The 20,922-nt window shown below is 46.7% G+C and overlaps 1 protein-coding gene across 1 annotated transcript; it reads right to left on the bottom strand.

Annotated features, from left to right (window-relative positions):
- On the bottom strand, window positions 7,666-17,077 carry LRRN4 (leucine rich repeat neuronal 4). The gene is made up of 5 exons (XM_021391393.1): window positions 16,710-17,077; window positions 14,678-15,400; window positions 12,946-13,147; window positions 11,364-11,501; window positions 7,666-10,260 (listed from the first exon to the last, which is right to left on the bottom strand). The coding sequence occupies exons 2-5, from the start codon at window positions 15,363-15,365 to the stop codon at window positions 8,937-8,939; spliced, it is 2,352 nt and encodes a 783-aa protein (XP_021247068.1). The 5' UTR covers window positions 15,366-15,400; window positions 16,710-17,077; the 3' UTR covers window positions 7,666-8,936.

Below are 20,922 nucleotides of genomic sequence, written 5' to 3'. Positions count from 1 at the left end.
GAGATAGTTGGGGTCTGTAACTGATCCTAAAGTACTATAAACTGCGGTAGCAACAGTGCTAAATCCTGGCCTTTTTAACACTAACGCAGCGTTAAAGTACTGTTACTCAGTAGGAAGATTTAGAAAACGGTGAGGTTTATGTAGAGTTGTTGTAGCTGGTCTCCTTACAGCCTCAAAATCAGGCTCTTCATTTCTCTGTATGCATACAGTGACTGGCATAGCTGTAATTAGAAGTAAATTAGAAGTATGGTATAAATTTGGGCTGGAGATGTTGCTTCTCGTGTGCTGAACTGGGCTTTGGATTGAGTAATGCTATGGTATGGCACCATGCACCTGGTGTTCTGGTGGAGTAGAGTACTGTTAGCAGCGAGCACAGTCTGCTCAGCACTGCGCTTACTGCACTACAGTTCGGAGCAAGGTGGTGGTGGTCGTTGTTTGTTTTTTCCTCAGGAATTTGGAGGGAATAAAGGCTAGAACTGTTGCTGTCACAGTCACCTTGTTATACGTAACTCTGTGTTGGGTTAAAACAAAAGCCTCTCTGATATTAAAGGTAATTTGGGGTTGGGTCTTGCACCATTGCGGTGTGGAGAACCTGGATTTTTACTGGCTATGTAGCAAGTTGCTGATCTAACTTTAGGGCTGCTGTGGTCAGTGGCTGCCATCTTACTGGCAATTTTGGTTTGGCAGGGTTGCTTCTCTAGAGCTGGTCTTCAGAGCAGTGCTAGGACTGAGGGTTTAGTAAGCGTTAGTCTGTGTGACTGGGGATTTAAAGAGTTGTTGGGCTAGTGTAAAGGTTGTTAAAGTTGATCCAGACAGAGGGCTGTAGATAGACATTTCATGGATGCCCGTTGCAGTGGAAATGCTAAATCATGCCCTGAACCAGTGATTGAGCACCTGGTGGGAAGGCAGGGCCAACCCAGGGGAGCTCGGGTGTATGCAATGCTCCTGAGTGACTGGAAGGGGTGGAGTCAGGATCCAGCCCTTCCCTGACCTCATTTAAGGGTTGGCATTGGAGGTCAGGGGATCTTGTTGGAGATCCTTCTGTACTTGAAGTCTTCCCAGGGTAAGCAGATTCTTTCCTTTATTTTTGTGTCTATGGCTGCTGCATTTGAGCATTTACTCGCTTGCTTAGGCCTAGGACTTTGCTACTACACTGTCATTGCTGCATTTTCCATCGTATTACAGTGTTACACCTATGATTTGGTATTGCTTGTGGGAGAGTCATCTGAGCTGACTTAACATCGAGCCTTGCTGGTAAAGTTTAGTTTTGTATTGGAGTGAAGGCTGAAGTTTGAGATAGGATGGACTTGTAAGCAGGTGCAGATGGAGGGGCTGGGAGCATCCAGTGAGTAGGCTTAGGACCTCTGTGCTCTTCTGCAGTCTACCTACAAGAAGTACTTTTTGTTTTTTCCTGAGGTTTGGACTGGGTTTATGGCTAACTTTGAGTTTTGCATTGGGATTCCCACCAACTGCTGCTAGCATGCCTGGATTTGAAATAATAACTGAATAACTGATTTGAATAAAACTGGCCAGGCCCAAAGGACAGTGTTTGTGTTAGGCTGTGCTTAGAGCCAGCATGCACGGAAGCCTTCCAGACTCATTTTAGAGCTGGACTTAGGCCAGGAGGTGCCTGCACGTTGTCTTGTTCTTCTTACCCTCCTATCATTTCTGACTGTTCTGTCCTCCAGAATTTCCCGGGAGCAGCATGGAAGGCGATGATAAATCATACGGTAAACACATGCGCATGTGATCCTGCCTGGTCTTACATTTTTTTTCCACTTATTTTCTTGAAGAAGTACTCTGCCCTTCAAGTGGGACTTGGACCTGTAGCCAATTTTGACTGAGTGTGGTAGAAACTTGTTTTCTGGCTGTGTGTATAGTGAGCTGTGCGGAAGAGGGATATTTAGTTAGTGGCATGCTCAGCCCTTTGAGGACACCTGGGAATCCGTACAGAAGTGGGACAGATGACAAGGGGTGGGTGGGAAGAAAGATGAGGAAGACGACTGCCTCCTGACTCCACCTGAACACAGCATGAATTCTCCTTTTGGGCTCCTTCCACTGTCGAGCACAGCTACGTGGTGCACAGGGAAGGGGAAGAGCAGAACCACCCTTCTGTTTGTCAGTGGCACAATATTTCTGGGACTTTCAAGGTTTTATTTGCCTCAGGCAGAGGCAATGAAATGTAAGTGCAATGAGTGCGCTCTGATCTGTTTCCAAAATCTGTAAATTCAAAAAGTCTTACTGTTCTTGTAGACTGATTTACCAGTTTTGATCTTCCCAGACAGCAGTCCCCTTCTTGATCTTTAGAAGTCAATGGTTCTTTCCTTGCCTGTGTTAGATTAGCAGATCTCTTCCTGGTCGTAACGCTACAAAAAGAGTGAAGAACACACAAACTGCTGAAGAGCAATGTGTGGGACAGGGACTGTCCCTACTGATAATCCTCATCGCTTCTGCTTGCTGAACTAAAAACACATGAGCACCTCAATGCAAAACAAGGAATTGGGTGAACAGCAACACAAAGGACGTCTATTTTTCTGTGTATCTAGAAACTGAAGTTGCAATTGAAGTTGCTCACACTGAAGTTCTTCCTTTCCTTCATCAACTCTCTGGAGGGGTTTGTCGCTTCTAGGGAGAGTTAAGGTGAAGAAAAGCAATTGCTGAAGGCTGAATCCTGACAGAATACTGGGATAAGTGCTACTGAGCCTTTAAAAAATTGCGATTTCTTTAAGGGGTCCAGTAACACCAGTGCAGGGTCAAGTCCTTCGGTAAAGCATTTCCATGCGGAATAGTACTCTGGTGAGATGATTCCACCCTGACCCTCTAGGTGACAGCAGAACACTGGTCTTGCTTCAAGGGGTTATTCCCTGAGTATATTTCAAAAAGACGCTGCTATTTATTGTCTTGCTTGAGTGCGTTTTAAAGAGATTGAAGTTACTCTTGATATACTGCCCTGCTTCAGAACAAACTGCATACTTTAGACAGCTGATAAAAAAAAAAAAAGCACCAGGAGTTTAAATGTTTTCGTTTATGAATGTTTGTTTCCGTGGACACGAAACATGCTCTCACCTGTGATAAATATCTCTGTATTTCACAGGTAAAGCGTGAACCATATACTTCTTGGCAAGCAAGATTCTGAGCCCTCAGAGACATCCTTATTTCTACCTCCAGGTAGATGCGTTTTTTTGGCGATGATTGCGGAGGAGCACGTCTGTGCTGCTGCAGTGCTTGCTGAACTAATGTGGTGGTTTGATTTTTGTATCCTGCGATGAAGAGGCTGATCAAGGCAGCGGACGATGTGGACACCCTGCCTCCAGCTGCAGTGACTCCAGGCAGACCCATGAAATGCCTCTCACGCCCTGGCCAGGGATGGCTTCCCAAAGCAGGCTGCCCTTTGTAGTAGAGCAGTGCAGGGCAGAGTGACTTGTCCTTAGCCACCTGCTTGTGTCAACACAAGGGCTCTGGGGGACTGCTGCTCGACATGACATCTGTTGTACTGAGGATAATGTGGTCCCTCTCAATTTTCTTGCAGCCCACAAGGCTGTGTGGTGTCTGAGCCTTGAAGAGAATGGCTTTTCTTCTGAGTGGAGGCCTTTTTGGGGATCATCTCTATTTTTCCAGAGAGTTTCTTCTGCATAAATAACTCTGTTAGACTTGGTGACTGATTTTGAAATACTGAGCGAGGAGAGGGAACAGCATGCACCTCTGCTGCAACGCCCAGGGGATGCACCCACACGTACTGCTGGCTGTTCTGGCCTTCCTTTGCTTGAACTTGGACCTCTAGAAAGAACAAAAACCTTGCCAAGTGAGTGGAAAACGATCTTATGAATGCATGTAGCAGTGTTTTTCTTGGAGAGAAAAACCAGGGGAAAAAAAACTGACACAGGCTTGTCAGAAAGTATGTTCGTTGCTTGGTGCGCTTCTCCCAGGTGATCTTCCTTTCACGGAAGGGACAGGATAAACAGGACAGCAAGTTGCGCTGTTAAATGGTAAGTGGATTTGCTACTGATCACTTGTTGGTAACCATTTGGCTTTTGTTAGCTTTTAAGATTGCTTCAGAGATATATGGGTATACCTTTGTCGAGCATCCAAAGGTTTGTTTTTGCATTTGGAGCTACAGAGCAGGATTGGATTGAAACAGGAAGATGGGGAGGAACAACCAGGCGGAGCAGAGCTGGGAGAACAGCGGCTGTCTGACTCCACCCGCAGATGGAAAAGTTTGTGTTTTGCTCCCTGGTTGCTCTCCTCACTGCCCTGGCCCCAGCCGGCACTGGGAGAGGCCGCTCAGCTGCTTGTGTCCATCTGCAGCGCTGAAATGAAGGGAAATGGCCAAGCTGGTTACTGCTCCTGCTAGTAGGAATGACAGCTCTGCTTTTGGGAGTTGGGGAATGGGGATGGTATTGAGTAATATTCTTCTGCAATTATATATGCTTGGATTGTATAGAAGCTATAAAATAAGCTTCTAGGAAACTTAAGTTGCTTGCTTTTTAGCAGCGTCAGTGCTTTTCAAAGAAATGCTTTGTGAACGTTGTGACTTGTTCAAATGGGAACTCCAGTTTTGAACAGTTGACACTTTATCTGTTCTTGAGCTGCAGCAGTTACTTAAAAGACACAGATTCAGCGTGGGAATACAGGGGGAACTGTTTGTACACAGGTTGGAGTTTTTGAAGTACAGCAGAATAAAGCCTTTAGCTTTCCTGACTTGAAAATGATTTCAGGCTGTAGGATTAGGGCATGTGGGCAGAGAGAAGGCCTGTGAAAAGGCACAAGGGGCTCGAGTGAGAACTGGCCTGAGGAGTTGGTTGTGATAAACCTGCATCTTGTGCTGGGGAAAGATTAGAGAGGCTGAGGTTGAAGAGAAATAGTGCAGTATCTAGCACTTGGCTTACATGAGTGCTGTTTGCATAGGCAGCATGGGGCTGGTGTGGGATAGTGGGGAATGGGGCTTTTGTAGACTTTCTTAGTCTGAAAACGAAGCCTGCTTTACCTGCCTCTGCAAGTTGCTGCTGCCTTGTCAGCCTTTTCTTGGCTGTGACCTGTGTGATGGAAGAAATGGTTCTCGTCACGTGGTGGTGAGGCTTTGAGTACTTTTCTTGCTTTTGCTTGCAGTTTACATTTCTGCTAGGCTTGTTGTTACAGAATCATAGGGTTGGAAGGGACCTGTGGAGGTCATCTAGTCCAACCTCATGCTAAAGCAGGTTCCCTGGAGTGGGTTGCGTAGGAAGGTGTCCTGTTTTTGTGCTTTTTGTACTGAGATGAGAAATAGTGAGGTTACAACAGATACGGGAATAGACAGGTAAATGAGGGTAGATACGTTATTGTGAAAGAGGGAGCTAGAGTGGAATTTTTTCCTTATTTTATGCATATACATCATTAAAACTTACTAATGCTAGCTACACTTGTGATATGTACAAAAAAATGAAGAGTATCTCATGCGCTGCAACACCAGCTAAATCGGTATGTTTTTAATGTATGACCTTCAACTCTCTCTTAACGTAAATCTGAAGATCCAATTCGTTAGAATATCTGGTCTGGCTCAAGCAACACATGATTATTTCAGGTTGTTACTAGTAAAGCTGGTTATAAGCAAGGTCAGGTTTGCATGGAGAAGTAATGGCCTTTACTAAAACATGCAATACAAAACTTCATCAGAGTTAGTCTATTAAATAATAATATTTTTCTGTACAACTGTATCTCCCTGGATTGTAAGGAATTATTAAGACACTGGGCTCAGTGAGCACTGTAAGATTCTGATTCTTCTGTCCTCCTGTACTTCTGCCTCCTTCTGCAGAGATCTTCCTTGGATGAACATAACTAGTGGCTTTGGGTCATTAAACAAGTTCAAGATATTTTTTTGCAGAAATTCTTAGAAGGAACTGGCTAGTTTCCCTAAGGGAAAGGAATCTGCATTATCAGTGATATTAAAAATAAAATTCTGCAAGTGGTACAGATGAGTTTTAGAATAATCTCTGTTACTGTAATGTATAATTCACATACATCTTCTGTAAACTTAGCTTGCCCTTTGCAGCATATTTCCCTGGAAGGATGGTGAGGGGGAGTTTCAGCACTTTGTTGTTAGAGGTCTTGAAGTGTTGTGCAAATCTTTTGATGCTTTGGTTGCTGAAACCAGTGAAGCTCTCAGTGGTGTTTGCAAAGCATTCCAGAGGAAGGTGGGTATTGTTTAGCAGCAGGTGGTGGGGGCCTTGGGTGTGTGCCTGCCTCCGTACCCCAGCGGGGTCAGGGAGCAGGAATTGAGGGGTGTGCAGGTCTGCAGCCAGGCCCTTCTGGCACGAGGGGGTCTCCTACCCAAGGGCTGTGTGCTGGGAATCACTGTTGCCTTCTTAGGGCTATAAAAACAAGAGGAGAAAGTGAAAAAGTAGCCTGCAAAATGTCTGGGCTGCTATGAGAGGTAATTGGTCTTCTGGGAAAGCCACAGGGTATGCTCACACTGATGTGCTTGGGTGGAAGATGATACCTCGAGCTTTTCTCAACTATGGAAATGATTTGCTCTTTTAGGGATTTCAGAAGGGATATACAGTGAACACTGGCTTGGTCCTTGTGCACAGCTCGGGGTAGCAGCTGCGATGACAAATGACTGCTGTGCTCAGTTATGACAACGTGCAAAGCTTGCAGGTGCTCCCACGTCTCAGTGCAAGGCTGCTGTGGGTGGCCAGAGTGGGTATCAGTGCCAGCCTTTCCGCAGGCAGGGGCTAAAGGCTGTTCTGCTTTTGAGTAGCTGTCAGCTTGGAGTGTCCCCTGCTCACTGACCCTCGGTGAGGTCAAATCGTGCTGCCTGGAGACCTTCCTCTGTTGAGCTTTGCTGTAGGTGTTGCAGAGATTAAGATTTGTAATGTAGGAAAGGGTAGTTAAGATGTATCAGTCTCTTTTTATGCATCGTGTTCCTTTGGACTTACTCACAGTTAAAGTGGAACAATCTACTTTATTTCCTGTTGCAGTATCTTCTCTGTTCTTCCCCTCTAGAGCTAATCTTCAAGAATACATACGTGGCTATTCACAAGTCTCTTATTTTGTTCCACTTTGCTTCTGGTAATACCAAAGACCCCAGTCAAGGTCTTTTAGAGTGGTGTTTTACATACACAGGGGAGTATGTGATCCCTGCCCCAGTTGGGGATAATATGAATCAAAGGCTGAAGGCTCCTGTTCGCTGCAGATGAAGTTAAAGTATCATCTGCTCCTATTTACTACACCTTCCAGAAAACACAGGAAAAAAACAGGCCTGAAATATATATGAGAAACTACATCCAAAGCTCTGAAATACCAGAATGGGAAAACAGATAAGGTTTTCCAAGTGAGAGCTGATGCCATCCCTGTTTCTTCATCTGCACTTCACTTCTGTTTTGAGTCGTGAAGCTCAGCTGAGCTCAGCAGCTCAGGACGGGCACAATGAGCATCTGTCCAGTGCTGGTGTAGGGGAAAGCATAAATTTGCATGAAAGCGTTGCAAGCCCTTAGGGGGTGAGGAAGCTGTGGCCTGTTTCATGTGGCACATACAAAAGTGAAAATTCTCTTGACATCAGATAACAGAGATTTACCTTAAGGAACCTTTTTATTAACTTTTGAACCTGAAGGTTCCAAAACAATACAATGTTGGAGACCGCTCTTCTGGCTAAGCACCATCAGTGGTAAACATGACTCGGAGATCTTGGTCTTTAACGAAGAACCAGTCTGTAGCTTTTATTTCCATTAATACAAGGAGCATTAAAAAAAATAGGGAGAGAAATTATACTCTTTTGCACCATACAACACCCTTCATTCTCTGAGACTGGGAGGACTTTATGTGCTGTATAGCCAACAGCAGAAACATACAGCTTCCGGAATGTAAGCCTGGCTCTCTGAACAGCTGTTGTTAGAGGGAAATGCTTGACCAGGACAAATGCTTCCTCTTACAAAAAAATTGTAATGAAAAGATCTCTCAAAGCTGCTGAAGAACAGGAATTGTCAGCATCTGTTGCTATTAGTGTAGCAGAAATGAGTTCCCCAAAGTACATGTGAAAAATGTCTGCATAAATCCCTGCTGCTGCCAGTGGAGGGGATTTCAGTTTTTCAAGTCTCAGCAACACACATATTCAGTTTTTTCATTACTTGGCTCTTTGCCTCTGTATGAGGTAAATCATCGGCCTGCTAAAGCTGCAGATGGAACTGAGCAGTAATCTCTTGTTTAAAGTCAATTGTGAAGTAAATGCTGATGTACTCCTCCCAGCCCCCTCCCCCCCCCTTCTGTGAGGAACTGCTGCACTGCAAACTCCTCGCTACCTGTGGTTGCTGTTGTGGTATCACTCAGAAGCCTCAGTTGTAGAACACATTGCAGAAAGTCAGAACAAGAAGGTCGTCCTGGCTGTAACGATCCCACAGTGTCTCGCTCTTCCTTTTGGCAATTAACCTTCGTATTTCTTTTTCCTGATCAGAAGTAGAGCTGAGCAGTTCTGGTCACTAGAGTTACTTACTGGAGTTGGAGGTGTACAGCACCTTGCTGCTGAGCCAAGGAGGTCTGTCTCGCACTCCTTCCAGTAATGCTCTTCTGAAAATGAAAACTCAGCCTCACTTACGTGAGTAGAAGCAGTATCTGTCTTGCTTGGTGAGATGCATTGTAGGTTCTTGCTTTGCATGGACTGTGTCTGTGACAGCTGACAAGGCACCATCTCACTGAGTGAAATGTATGTTGGTATATTTGTAGGTGAGCATAAAACTAACTTTTCAAGGTTAATGTCCATGCTTAGCACAAGAACAAGAACCCAAAGGCATTTTTTCAGTTTGGCTGCCTCCTTTTTCTTTTCCTAATTTTTTTTTCCTCTAGAAAGATGGTGGCAATGAAGTCAGATGTTCCTTTTTTTTTTTTTTGCTAAAGGACTTTTTGATAGAGGAAGACATACCGAAGTGATAGAGATAGTGACCTTGGAATGTGTAGAACAATCACTAGAGCTAATCCGTTGTTTGTAATTTTAATGGGTAATCAAATGCTGGGTTCTTGTAGGAGACTAGATGTGTACCATACTGCTCACTGGGAGGCTTTTTACGTGCCTTGCACAGACAAATGGACAAAATAATTGTGGAAATGAGAAAGAGTCCACTTGCTGCAGACAGGGCAGCAAAGACGGACTTGTAGCTGGGCTTTGTTCTGAACCTGGTACACGAATTGCCTGCAATTCCCTGGTTTACTGTGTGGCTTAACCCCGCGCGGTTCGAAGCAGTCACACAAATGTGGTAAGTGGTGTATGGCGAGAGGTTATACAGAGTGTACTGCCTCGCTGTGGAATAAATGTTCTCCAGGACGAGCTGTCCTTCCTCGTCGCCTTGGTCGTGAAGCATCAGCTGATAGGTACGAACAACGGAATTTGGGGCACACCACTGTATCTGTGCAGAGCTGTCTGTGACTTCAGACACCTCTCTGAGCCTCGGTGGGTCTGGGATTTCATTTTCTGTCGACATGCCGGGACATAAGCACGGGGACGCTCTCTGAAGTTCGCTGCACGGCTTCTGCAGGTGTCTGCAGGGATTGTAGTCACAGGAGGTGTATGTTTGTTGCACGGGGGTTTCCGTTGTCTCCTCGCCGTATTCGTAGTCATCTACATAGTGGATCCGTGGTCGGGTGGATGCGGATGCTGAGTGAGCGCTGGTCTTTGTGGAGTTCAGCTGCTGTCGATTTGTTTGTGGTGTCCTTTCCACAGCGAAGGAGTGAATGTAATGGGGAATGGCATCCGGAGTTCCTGTTGCTGGAGTAGAATGCTCGCTAGTGGGCTGGCTGAACAGACGTTCCTGGGGAAAAGCCATGTGGGTTTTTCTGAGCTCTCCCTGGAGCTGCTGTGTTTCAGTTTGACTCACGGAGCCGTAATTCAGGGTCTGGCTGTAGAACTCTCTGAGAAAACCGGGGGAGGTGGTTAGAGATGCGAGGAAAGGGGGATGGTTCATGGATTTGGAAACTGCCTCATCCTCGGGGGAGGAACTGTTGGCTTTTGTGAGCATCAGCTCAGCTGGGTTGGCTGCAGTTGTGCTTGTTACATTCCTCTGAATGAGGAAGCCAGTGTAAGTGTCTTTGGTTAGCGGAGCAGAGTCTGTTGTCGTTGCTGCAGTCGTGGTGTAGTAGCTGGCAAGGCTGAAAGCGTCGCCTCGGCTGGAGGGTGTGTTTGAATCAGGCAGTGAGATATCTTTCTCAGCCTGGCATTTATTGTAGAGTTCTTGCAGTGAAAAGGAAATTGAAGGCTTGTCCCAATTTTCTTGGGATGTGGTGCAAAAAGTGTCCGAAGCCCTGCAGAGAGGACAAGTTAGAACAGACAAATTCCACAAGAGCATTACAGGCTCCTGTGAGCCTTTTTATCCAAAACCATTCTTCGTATTAAAGATGTGAAGCCTAGACCAAAGTTAGGTTGTATTAACAATAGTCGTGTGCTAAGTAGATGACTTTCCACAGCACTGTGAACATAGCTGACTGGCTCTTTGCTTTTGTAAGGTGCTTGAGACAAAGCATCCTTTGGTATGCTGCGGACCTTGTCAAGAGTGTCTGGATTCAAGGCAGCTTGTGTTAAATGTTCAGACTTTAATGCTGCACTAAGAAGGAACCACATGTAGAGAGTTGTAACGACGTTCCCAGGATCCTTAAACTTGGCTGGCTCAGGCAGCTAGAGCTACGCTAACGCTAGATGTGCTTTTAAGTGACTGAGCTCAGTTTCTTTACTCAGTCCCTGCAGGCTTTTGTAAAGAATGCAAATGCTAAGGCCATCCTGAAGAGAGGCAATTCGATTTTAACAGTATACTTACCTGCTTTCTTAGTTAAGGGTGGTGAAATCTTCTTGCTGGCCCCTCCAAAGGAAGACAGATCATACATATGCAAAGTACTTCTTGTAACTACAGCTTATTGTTAGTTAGTATGTAAAACTGTTGGAAAGCTGAAGACAAGTTGAGGACAAATAGTGCTTTTTGCAAGAGGTTTTGTTCACTGCCTCTGGCTTTGGGAATGCGAGAGCAAGGAGGAAACTGTGAACAAAAGTACTTGCAAAGTCTTCCAGTCCTGCTCCCAGTGCTTCCCCATCAAGGCTACCTAGCTAGCTCATTCTTCATCTCCATCAAATAGAGAAATATGAACCAAAAGAGGGAAAACAAACTATTCTCAGAATCCACAGCTAATATCACTTTATACTTTTCTACATATGCCCACCACATTTGTCCACTTTCAAGTGTAATTCAGCCATAGTTTCTCCCTAAAGGAGACTTTATTTTACATTTCTACCTCTTGTGAGAAGGAGGAACACGCAAGGAATGTGAGTAACTTGTAGTGACTATTTGATCATCAAATAACTTGCATATTTAAGTTGTGTATAAAGAGGATTACTTCATCTCCTTGAACACACTTACTTTTGCAGCACAAATTTCTTGGGCATGGAGAGCAGCCAGGAGAGTCTACAGTCACATAACAGAGGATTTCCATGCAAGTTGATGATGATACTGTCTGAAGAATTGGTATTCCAAGAATTAAAGGAACTCAGGTTACAGCTAAAAGATGGCAAGTGAATACAGTAATTAGTTGGTGCTGAGCTTACCTTTGAAGAATTGGAGTATGCTTAGTATCCCATCCTTGTAAGACACAATGCGATATTAGCAGTTGCCTTGGAAATACCATGTTACCAACACCCCCATCTTGCATTTGAAAAGCCAGGTTGGTATCTGCCCATCTCTCTAATTTGCACAATGTGGCTGCAGTCTGCTAGCATGTAGTGAAAGCGCTGTAGGTGGGTCGCGCCTTTGGAAATGGCAGCTGGAAAAGAAAGGCCTGTCTCTCTGCCATCATGCATTCACCTGCACTTCTATGTTGTGTCATTTCTCTGGCTTCTTTCTCAGTGTGCTTCCAGTGGCTTGACTTTCTCAATGCCAATCATCCCCTTCATGTTAATTACCCCTCTTAGAACATATACCCTCGTTTACTAAATCAAATAACTGATCTAGGAAGACCTTGCTTGCTTTTATTGTTAAACTTCTATAGCCACAGAAAAAGAGTGACCTCCCTGCAGCCTGAGTGCTCAGAAGGTGCTCTCTTTTGTCCGCAACTTTGTTATTCCTTTTTTTTCTTTTTAAGTTTGGGTTGTGATTTTTAGCACTTAAAACTGACATTTCTGCGAGTGTTGTTAAGCGTTAGCGGGGGAGTTATGTTGTATTTTGACTGAAGAGGTTTATTTTCCTGAAACTGGTACCTAGAGCACAGCCACTACTGTAGTGTTTGCTTTCCGATTTGCTTATAATCTGGGCCAGTATTATGAAAGTCTTCTAAGACGTTCTCCAAATGCTTTCCTTTGTGTTGAGACTTGTGTGCAGTTTACCTACCCCCATCTTGATATATCACCTTCAGATTTCATTTCCCGTAGTGTTTCCATGGGTGTGTGACACAATGAGTAAGCCACACTGTTGTATTATCCCTGAGGACTAAACCATTGCTTTTACTAATGCTGAATGAGGAACTTCTATTCCCTTGCACTGAAAGAAGCAGAGAGAATTTTTTTTTCATTTTTTCCAAGATGCAGATTTTAGGAAAGTATCAGCTTTGATCCTTTGTAAAGCAGGGTAGACTTCAAAAGCATGATCTGCTATCAAATATAGGCTTCATAGCTCCTGTGCTAGTCTCATCAACACTGGATGATGTCTTCTAGTGGAGTAGCAGCAGGATAGATGTGATCTCAGGCAAACAGTAACTGTGTTATCGCTACAAGTCTCATGCCAGCTCTTTGGGCTTTATCAGTTCTCCTGCTGTGTTAGTCCTGCTGCTGCAGCACGGGCTTAATGCAGTGTACCTGGGTGCACATAGCATTTCTCATATATACAAGCCTATATCTCTTTTCCACATACAAGATGGCAAACAACCTTTGCATAAAAATCAGCTCCACGCACAGTTGTTCTAGGAGGCGAAGGCAATGACTGAAGAACAACAAAAAAGAAAACAACTCACTTTTGAAAGGAAAGATGGCTTAGGTTAGGTGCGCTTTCAAACATCTCTGTCCTCACGAAACCCAGAGAGTGGGAGTCACGGCAGTTGAGCTCTCTGAGATGAGGCATAGACCTGAAGTCGGTATCGAGGCTTCGTAATCGTGACATCTTTGTCAGGTGCAGTGATCTGAGGTTGGGCAAGTCTCTGGTCCACTCAACTTGGACTGAAGCAGAAAAGAGATTTTTACTTGTAGTGTAAATAGTGCACTGCTGTGGATTCCTACCTACGAAAAAGAAGCAGACTGAACTGCATTGGCCCAGTGGCAGATGTTAGTGAGATACTGCTGGGTAGCACATGAAAAACAGGGAGCCCTCTGCTTGTGAAGCGTGTGGATTTATTAGTAACTTAATGGGAACTGACTAGGAGCTAAGTTCTGAATTCATCGTGATGTGAAACATTTCTGTGGTTTTCTGCAGCTATTCTCTGTGGGAAAGGAATATAAACAGAAATCAGTACACAGGCATATAAACACCAGAGCAATCATTTTTGTAATGTTATTTGCAGGCCTGACAGTGCCATTGTAGGGCAGAGCAGAAGGGAAGATGGAGAGAAAGGCAATAAAGGCAATCAGAGAGATGGAACAGTTTTCCTATTAGGTGAGGTAAAATGGATTCTCAGAGAAGCAATGGCTGGAGGGCAATTAGAGAGGTGTACAAAGTCCTGAATGGTGATAGAAAGGCAAATAACATCCATTTTTCCTTACATGGGAAGAAGCTGAGACATGAAACCATGGAGGAACAGGTATTATACAAAAGTGCCTTTCCATCCCAGGACTGAGTCATGTAACTCACTACCACAAGAGGTGTTAGAAATTTAGTGGTGTATCTGTTCAATGCGTGCTGAGGTGACACCCCCAGCCTGGGGAGGTCTCAGCTGCTGCCTGCTGGGTATGGGGTCAGTGCAGATGGGAAGGATCCCTCGGTGCTGCCTTCCTCTTGCTCCCTGCCCTTGAGTAGAGCTGCTGCTGCCCTATTCTGGGGAGTATCACTGTTGTAACCCCATGCTGTGCTTCTTGTGGCAGTGCTGACAAATAAATCATGGTGACACTGATCCCCTGTAAGAGTAAGACTGTTTTAGCTGAGTAAAACTGCTATGAAGTGAGATGAAGATGCATGAGGTGGTCGTGGGAGTAGGCCAGGGAGGCACTGGCCCGGCGAGAGGGAGAACTGGGGGCCAGGCCTTGGCTCTGTCCCAGCTGGGCAAAGTGTTCAACGTCTCTCCCCCTCAGCACCTCAGTTACAAATAAGCTGACAGAGGATGTGGACAAAAGGAAAAGTGCCGCCAGTCGCTCCAGGCAGGGAAGTCTCACTGTGCGGAAGTGTTGGGCCGGTTGTGGCTGCCACGCTCTCTGCGCTATTTCAATGCAGCAGTATAAAGCAGGGTATAAGTGTGGGGATAGACAGTGAAAGATTTCAGCCATTTAGCTGGAAAGAGAAATAAATTTCCTTCTGTGCTTCCCAGGGCTAATCCTGGGGCTGGCAGTGGCATGCTGTGGGATTAGGAGGGAGGCAAGGTGTTGCAGCGAGATGGGCAGTCATGCTTGGTTCCGTCCTCTCTGCTCTCCCTCAGGGAGGCTGCTCTGTGCCAGGGCCTCTCCCCAGGGTTACGTGACACTGGAGAATGCCTCACACACTTGCATCAGCTGTGGCTAAGGTCAGGCCCCACATTTACCATGAGAAATCTGTAAACTTACTTCTCTCGAGAAAGGTCCCGCTCAGATCGAGCACGCTGATGGTGTTCTCAGGCCCGTGCAGAGCATCGCCAGGGGATGGACTGATGGCAAAAGCAGACTCCTGAATTCCCCTGCTGCCTTCCTGCCCAAGCAGAGTTGCAGAGAGGTTCAGGAACTGTAGCTGGGGGTAACAGGAAAAAGCCAGCGGCTGGATTTCAATCAGTGGATTGCCAGCCATGGACAGCCACCTCAGGTTAGGCATTGAAGAAGTGTGGCATGGTGGCACAGACGACAGCTTGTTAAAGCTTAAGTCCAGGGAATGGAGACTGCTGAAGGCTTCAGACCCCCATCTGACTGCCCGGAGAAGGTTCTGCCTCAGTGAGAGGATGCGCAGCCGCGGGAGGTTTGCTATTTCTGTGCCGTTCACCTCTTCTAAGAGGTTGTTGCTGAGATCCAAGGTCTCCAGGGCCTCTGGGAGGCAAATGGGGAAAGCTGTCAGGCTGCTGTTGGTCAGCTGCAGGGTGATCCATGTCTTGTTCTTCCGATCCTCGCAGGACATGCTGGTAAGATTAACGTTCTCCCAAGGGTCTCCCTGAGCCAGCAGGAAAAAGGTGGTGACATCCCTGGATGCTGCAGGCTCTGCTCTGCTCACTGGGCCTGATGCTGTGTTCCTTGCCAGCAGACAGAGGATGAGCAAGAGGGAGAACATCTTTGTGCTAGATGGCTTGCAGTTAGTTGCAAGATCTGTTTGGTTTTTGTTTCAGGGAAAGGAAAACATAACGCCAGCATTACAGACTAAATTAAAATCCTTCTAGGTAGCTACGAGCTATTTAAAAGTGAAACACTTAAGTGTTTTCCTGTTGCATCCAGACAGTGTAAGGGATAATTAATGCTTCTTCTGTAATTAAGCCTAAGCAAACAAGAGCCCCCTGGGACAGAATTATCATATGATCTTAGTCTAAGTTTGCTCACGGGTTTTCATGCAGAAAGCAGCTGTGCAATACTGCATGTTGGAGCAGCAGTGGCATGAGAGGTGGGCTGCTTGTCTGCTCACCAGTGCAGCGATACTCGGTGCAGCACAAGCTGCAGGACAGGGATATTGCCATGTTATAGGACTTCCCTTTTATACCTGGTTGTGTATCGCTCTCTGCAGGGCTGTCCTGCTGCACAGTGTCCTTTCTGGGAAGAGTTGCCTGCTAGGGAGTATCTAGGCAATGGGGCTGTGGCCAGGTGTAGCTGGGGCCCTGCTGCAGGTGAGATACGTGCTCCAGTTCCAGAGGCAAAGAGAGGTACTGATAATGTGGCTCCTGACCCATGTTTTTGTTCAAGTGGTCTGAAACTGAGCATGCTCTCCTGGATCAGGGCTCCAAAAGCCTGGGTACTGAGATGCACTTTATTCAGTGTTACGGTTCCCTCTGTGCTCCCTCCTTGTCTCACCCCAGCTGGGTTTGTGTGGGCATCACAGCCTCCAGTTCGCTTGTCCCAGTCCTCTATGAGATGGGCGATGAGAGACATTTTTGGTAGACAAACATTTTGAAAAATACATGAAATCCACAAGACTCCTACCAAAGTAGACTGCATCACTCCTGAGAACTTTAAAAGCTCAGCAGGAACCTGAAGACACGTTTAAAAAAGAGAAGTCCTAAGTGACCTGCCTAAGGCTGTGCAGGTAGTTCTGCATCAGAGGAATGAATTAACCGTAGCCCTGAACTAGTGCTTTACTTATTAACCTACTGTTCTGGGCTCTTACTTTGCCTTAATAGCTACTTGTTATTCCCTCAGCAGTGCCAGGTATTGCCCAGACCATCATCTATTGCTCCCATCTCGCGTTTGAAGTAGGGACCAGCCAGTGTGCTTTGGTCACCTGAGTCCTTTTCAGCATCTGAAGCTGCGCAAGAGCAGAGCAGGCTCAGGACCTCCCAGCCCCCGGGGCTGCTGGCTTTCCCGCTCCATGGCACATGGTAGTGAGAGGATGGGAGGAGTGGGACCGCTGGGTCCTGCTCTTACATTCACCCGTAGCCCCCAGATCTAAACCGCAGCCGCTTGCACGTACCTGCCTGAGAGTTGCGATGCCTTGTGCCTCCCCTCTTGCGCAGCACCAGCTGCAGGGCTCTGTTTTATACGCTCCGGTGACTCAGCCGAGGAGCGTAAGAGGCCTGTGTTCTGTTCCCGGCTTCCCCTGCTCGTGGCTCTGCCCACAAGCACAAGCAATGTTTGTTCCAGGCTCTCTCCCCCCTGCTTGGAGAGGGGGTGGCTCCGCAGCATGCCCTGCTCGCGGGAGGGTGGGAGGGATGCTGTTTCTCAGCGCCGCTCCCCGGGCAGGCCTGCTGCCTCCGTCTTCCGCTGAGTGCGGGGATAAAAGGGACGGAGTAGTGCCTCCAGTCCCACTGCTTGCATCTTCCTCAGGCGGAGGGAGCTTGGGAGAGGAGAGGAATTATTCTTCTGGTTTTTTTTTTTTTGTTTTTTTTTTGTTTTGTGGACAGACTGTAATGATGTGGAGCTATGCTCCATCTGCTGACAAGGGTGTTGATAACTCTGGGTGCCGATACATGCTTAAAGTATTTGCGGTTCTCTGTAAGGCACTTGCACTTGGGAGTAACTCCCGGGGACTGTTGTCCGAGGACAGATGGCTTCTCTCAGAGCAGTCCCTCTGAGGATGCCCTTGGGGCATGTTGCGGGAAAGCTCCCACCCACCTGCTGCTTCTGCAAAATCCCTTCAGCTGAGGGAGAGGCCTGCAGCGTCACACACCAGTGTGGGTGGCTCCCAGTCCCACTGTGCAGGGCTTCTCTTCTATGTGCTGCATCTGCCATGGTGTGCAGCTGGGGAAGGTTCTCTTCCTGCTTCTTCGCTCTTCCTTTGCTGGTGTAGGAAAGACTGATGGTGTAAAGCCAAGGGCTTTCCTCAGACCTCTGAGCTAGGTCTGTTGGCTTTGCCACAATTGAAACAATCAGGTTGAGGGCCAAGACTAAGAGCAGGAACTTGAACAGAATGTATTAACGGAGGTTGTCCCAAACCAGAAGCAAAAATGTGGCTGCTGAGTTGCTGCTATAAGACAGTTACTAACATTTCCAGGGAGAACAGTAGTCAGTGCTTTTCATTCGTCAGGATGACAAAAGAGATTATGATGTGGAAGGCAGAGCAGGCTTGTGGGCTTTGGTGCTAAAGTGCAGATAAAGGTCTTGCTTTCACAAAATCCTTGACTCTGCATGTATGCAGACCTTATCTTCTGACCGTGTCATTCATTATCTGTGTGAGGAGAGGGCCTTGAAAAACACCAGAACATCCGTGGATCAAGATACGGGCTTTGAGTAGGACTCTCTGGAGCCCTTGCGGTTCCCTTGGAGGCTGGGCGCAATGTACGCGTTGTTCTGTGCGGAATGGCGCTCGGGCAAGACAAATAGCTTCCTAAATGAAGGGCTAATCCCTCGGGTTAACCTTGGTGGAGCAGCTGGCAGGCCTGTGCTTAGGGGAGCACGCAGGCCAGGTGCTCACAGGCCAACATGTAGGTTTGGGGATCCACCGAGTTCAAAGGGCAAATTGGAGCAGGTTAAATTCTGAAGAATTTGCTACGGGAGTGGGCAGGAGCAATGTCTGACCTAAACCAGAGTGGTGGAACCCTGCCCTTTCTGTGCCTTAGCGGCTTCTTAGCTGTGAAGCTCCTTTTTGAGAAGTGGGAGAGCTTGATTCTGAGCCATTGAGAGAAGCTCTTACACGAAGTGGAGCAGCCTTGGAAAATGAGCTTTCATTATGTTTCTTTTCCACATTTGTCTCTGGTTTTTAGATGGCCAGTTTTGGGGCAGGCATTGTATTTTCCCCACCCTTAGCCAAGCTGCAAACTCTAATCATTTGAAATATTATTGCTATGGTATATCTCAGAGAGCTGCCCAGCTGTGGTGGAGGTTTCTCAGGGCAGACAGCAGCCTTCTCTCACCAGTTTATTGGAAATCATCTGTTGGCAGCAGGCAGGGATTTCCTTCCTCCCTGTGGGTCACTTTGGCCTGTTCTCTAGTTGCTGTTTCTTTAGGTTATTATCTCCTTATTCTGCTTTTCTGGGAGTTTCGGTGGCAACCTGAGGGAATGCTCGGTAAGGGCAGGCATTCTTGTTAGCTTTTTTTTTTTTTTTCACGCAGATGATCTATGAGGCACAAAGAGCTAAACCAGACACCCCCTCCTTAGGGCTGATTCAGTGCTGCACAAAACCCTCCTGCCTGCAGGAATGCTAGGGATGAGCCCTGCATTCCTTAGTGACACGGCGATAAGCAGAACCACGGGGAGAGAAGGAGAAGGTGAGGATGGTACCAGGCTGTAAAGTTTAAGAGATGAGTGTTTCTTACTGGCTGTGGTCCAAGTGATGGCTAAGAATGAAAATATCCTGAAAAATCTGGAGAATGGCTTTTAAAGCCAACAGAAGAAATACTTTCTTGGTCACTCCGCAGAGCAAGCATGAGCAAGATGTTTTCCTACAGAAGTTAGGGAGAGAAAGGATTATTTAGCCCAAGGTTTCAAAAAACTATGGGGCGTGTGTGTTGTGTGTTACAGTAGTGCAGTGTGAAGGCAGCAGTGAAACCCCCTGTGGAATCTGCAGTATGTAAGAACAGATAGCAGCCATCTGACACTGGTAGCATTTTACGCGGATCTGATGTTGGTTTAATTAAGCATGACATAGAATATGGTCACAGCTGAGCCAAAGTATTAGTTTCCTAAAAGTTTTTGATTCAATCTAAACAACACTCCTGTCTGGGATTCTGTCTGTGCAATGCATTAACGCTTTGAAGAAGATGCTTTAATTCCAGGGCAGATGCTCTCCATGTAAAGCATCTCTCATGCAGTCCCGGGACTGTGCAGTTAGAAACTTAATTACTATAGACTGTGGAGATGGTGGTACAAGGTTATTGCATGAGTAAGGGTGTGGTATCTGGTGTGCATGAAGGGGAAGGTCTGAGTCTGGCCGGGACATGCTAGGTGCCATGGGTGGGATGGAAGATTAGCAGCTGGCCCTGAGCAGGGCTGCGTGCAGGCCCAGGCATAGCAGGCTGCTCAGCAGCTACCACAGCCTGGGCTTGTGAGGTGCAGAGTGCCCTGTGCCGTGTTATGCCTTCCCACTCTGATTACCCCTGGGCTGCCTTCAGGAGCTGCAGCCACTGCCCCATGCAGTACTGAAGGCAGATGGATAAGAACAGATTCCTCTCTGTGTTCCTTACTTCTCATCGAAGAGCCTTGTATGTTGGGTGGTACAAGAAGAAATGATGATCTCAGAATCCATGGAGACAGGGCAGGGGCAAGGAAGCATGGCAGCTGGTGGAGCTTATGTGCCAGCCTGAATGAGCTGGCAAAGCTTCTGCTTGCATAGCAGCAGGAAGGCTTTCTGAGAAAGGCAGTGACGCATCAGAGTGAGATGGAGGGAGGGGTGGCACAGAACGGAAAGATTTGGTAGTTTCACTGGAACCTCAGCCAAAGCATCCTTGACTGGAAGTACACGTGTTAGCTAAGCACTGCAGGAGTCACATGCTGTGCTAGTGGGAACTGTGTTCGAAGTTTCCCTGTCTGGATTTTCATATTCGGATAACTTAACGTGTGCCAACTACAGATGTTTCATGTGATGGTTGTGTCACAAGCTCTGCGCTGAGAGTAGCAAGCACAGAGCCGTGCTTCCTGGTGAACAATGTAAGGGAGCTTGTTGTCGCCAAATGCGGGGTCCAGCACAGACATGAAAGTCAGCAGCTGACGTGGAGGCCGTCTGGCAGAGGGCACCTGTGGCACTGAGATCGGCATTCAGCTCTCCCACAGCTCCCTTGGGCAGGGTTTAAACACTGCAAGTGTTTGGACTTGGACTATCTATTACAGGTGGCTCTTACACTCTGAGGAAAATTCCTGGCTTATGTCAGGCGAGTGAGAAACAAGAGTGAGAATCAGGTGAAGTAAAACTGGATGGTCCCTTGGCCCCTGTGTAGAAAGTGCCGGGGAGGAAAAGTCCCAATGGGCTGGGAAGTAGGCTGTATCTGCTCACTCTTTTTGCAAAATATAAAGTCATGGGTTGTTTAAATGGAGAGTGACTGTGCAGCAGCCTCCTGGCATGCTCAGGAGAAAAGCACAGGACGTGACAGAATAATGAGGGCTGCCCAGCCTGTGGTATTTGGAAATTACGTGGTCATTTCTGCAACATTTGCTAATGATATAGCAACACTTGTCTATTCTGTTTCTTTAGATACGTGAAACCAGTTTTGGTTTGTCCAGCAGTTTTATGAATCCTCCTTTTCTGTGCCTT

This window comes from Numida meleagris, chromosome 3, assembly GCF_002078875.1.
Source record: "Numida meleagris isolate 19003 breed g44 Domestic line chromosome 3, NumMel1.0, whole genome shotgun sequence".
In the NCBI taxonomy this organism is placed as follows: domain Eukaryota; kingdom Metazoa; phylum Chordata; class Aves; order Galliformes; family Numididae; genus Numida; species Numida meleagris.
Note: the sequence above shows the minus strand (reverse complement) of the source record. Positions and strands in the feature narration are given on the sequence as shown.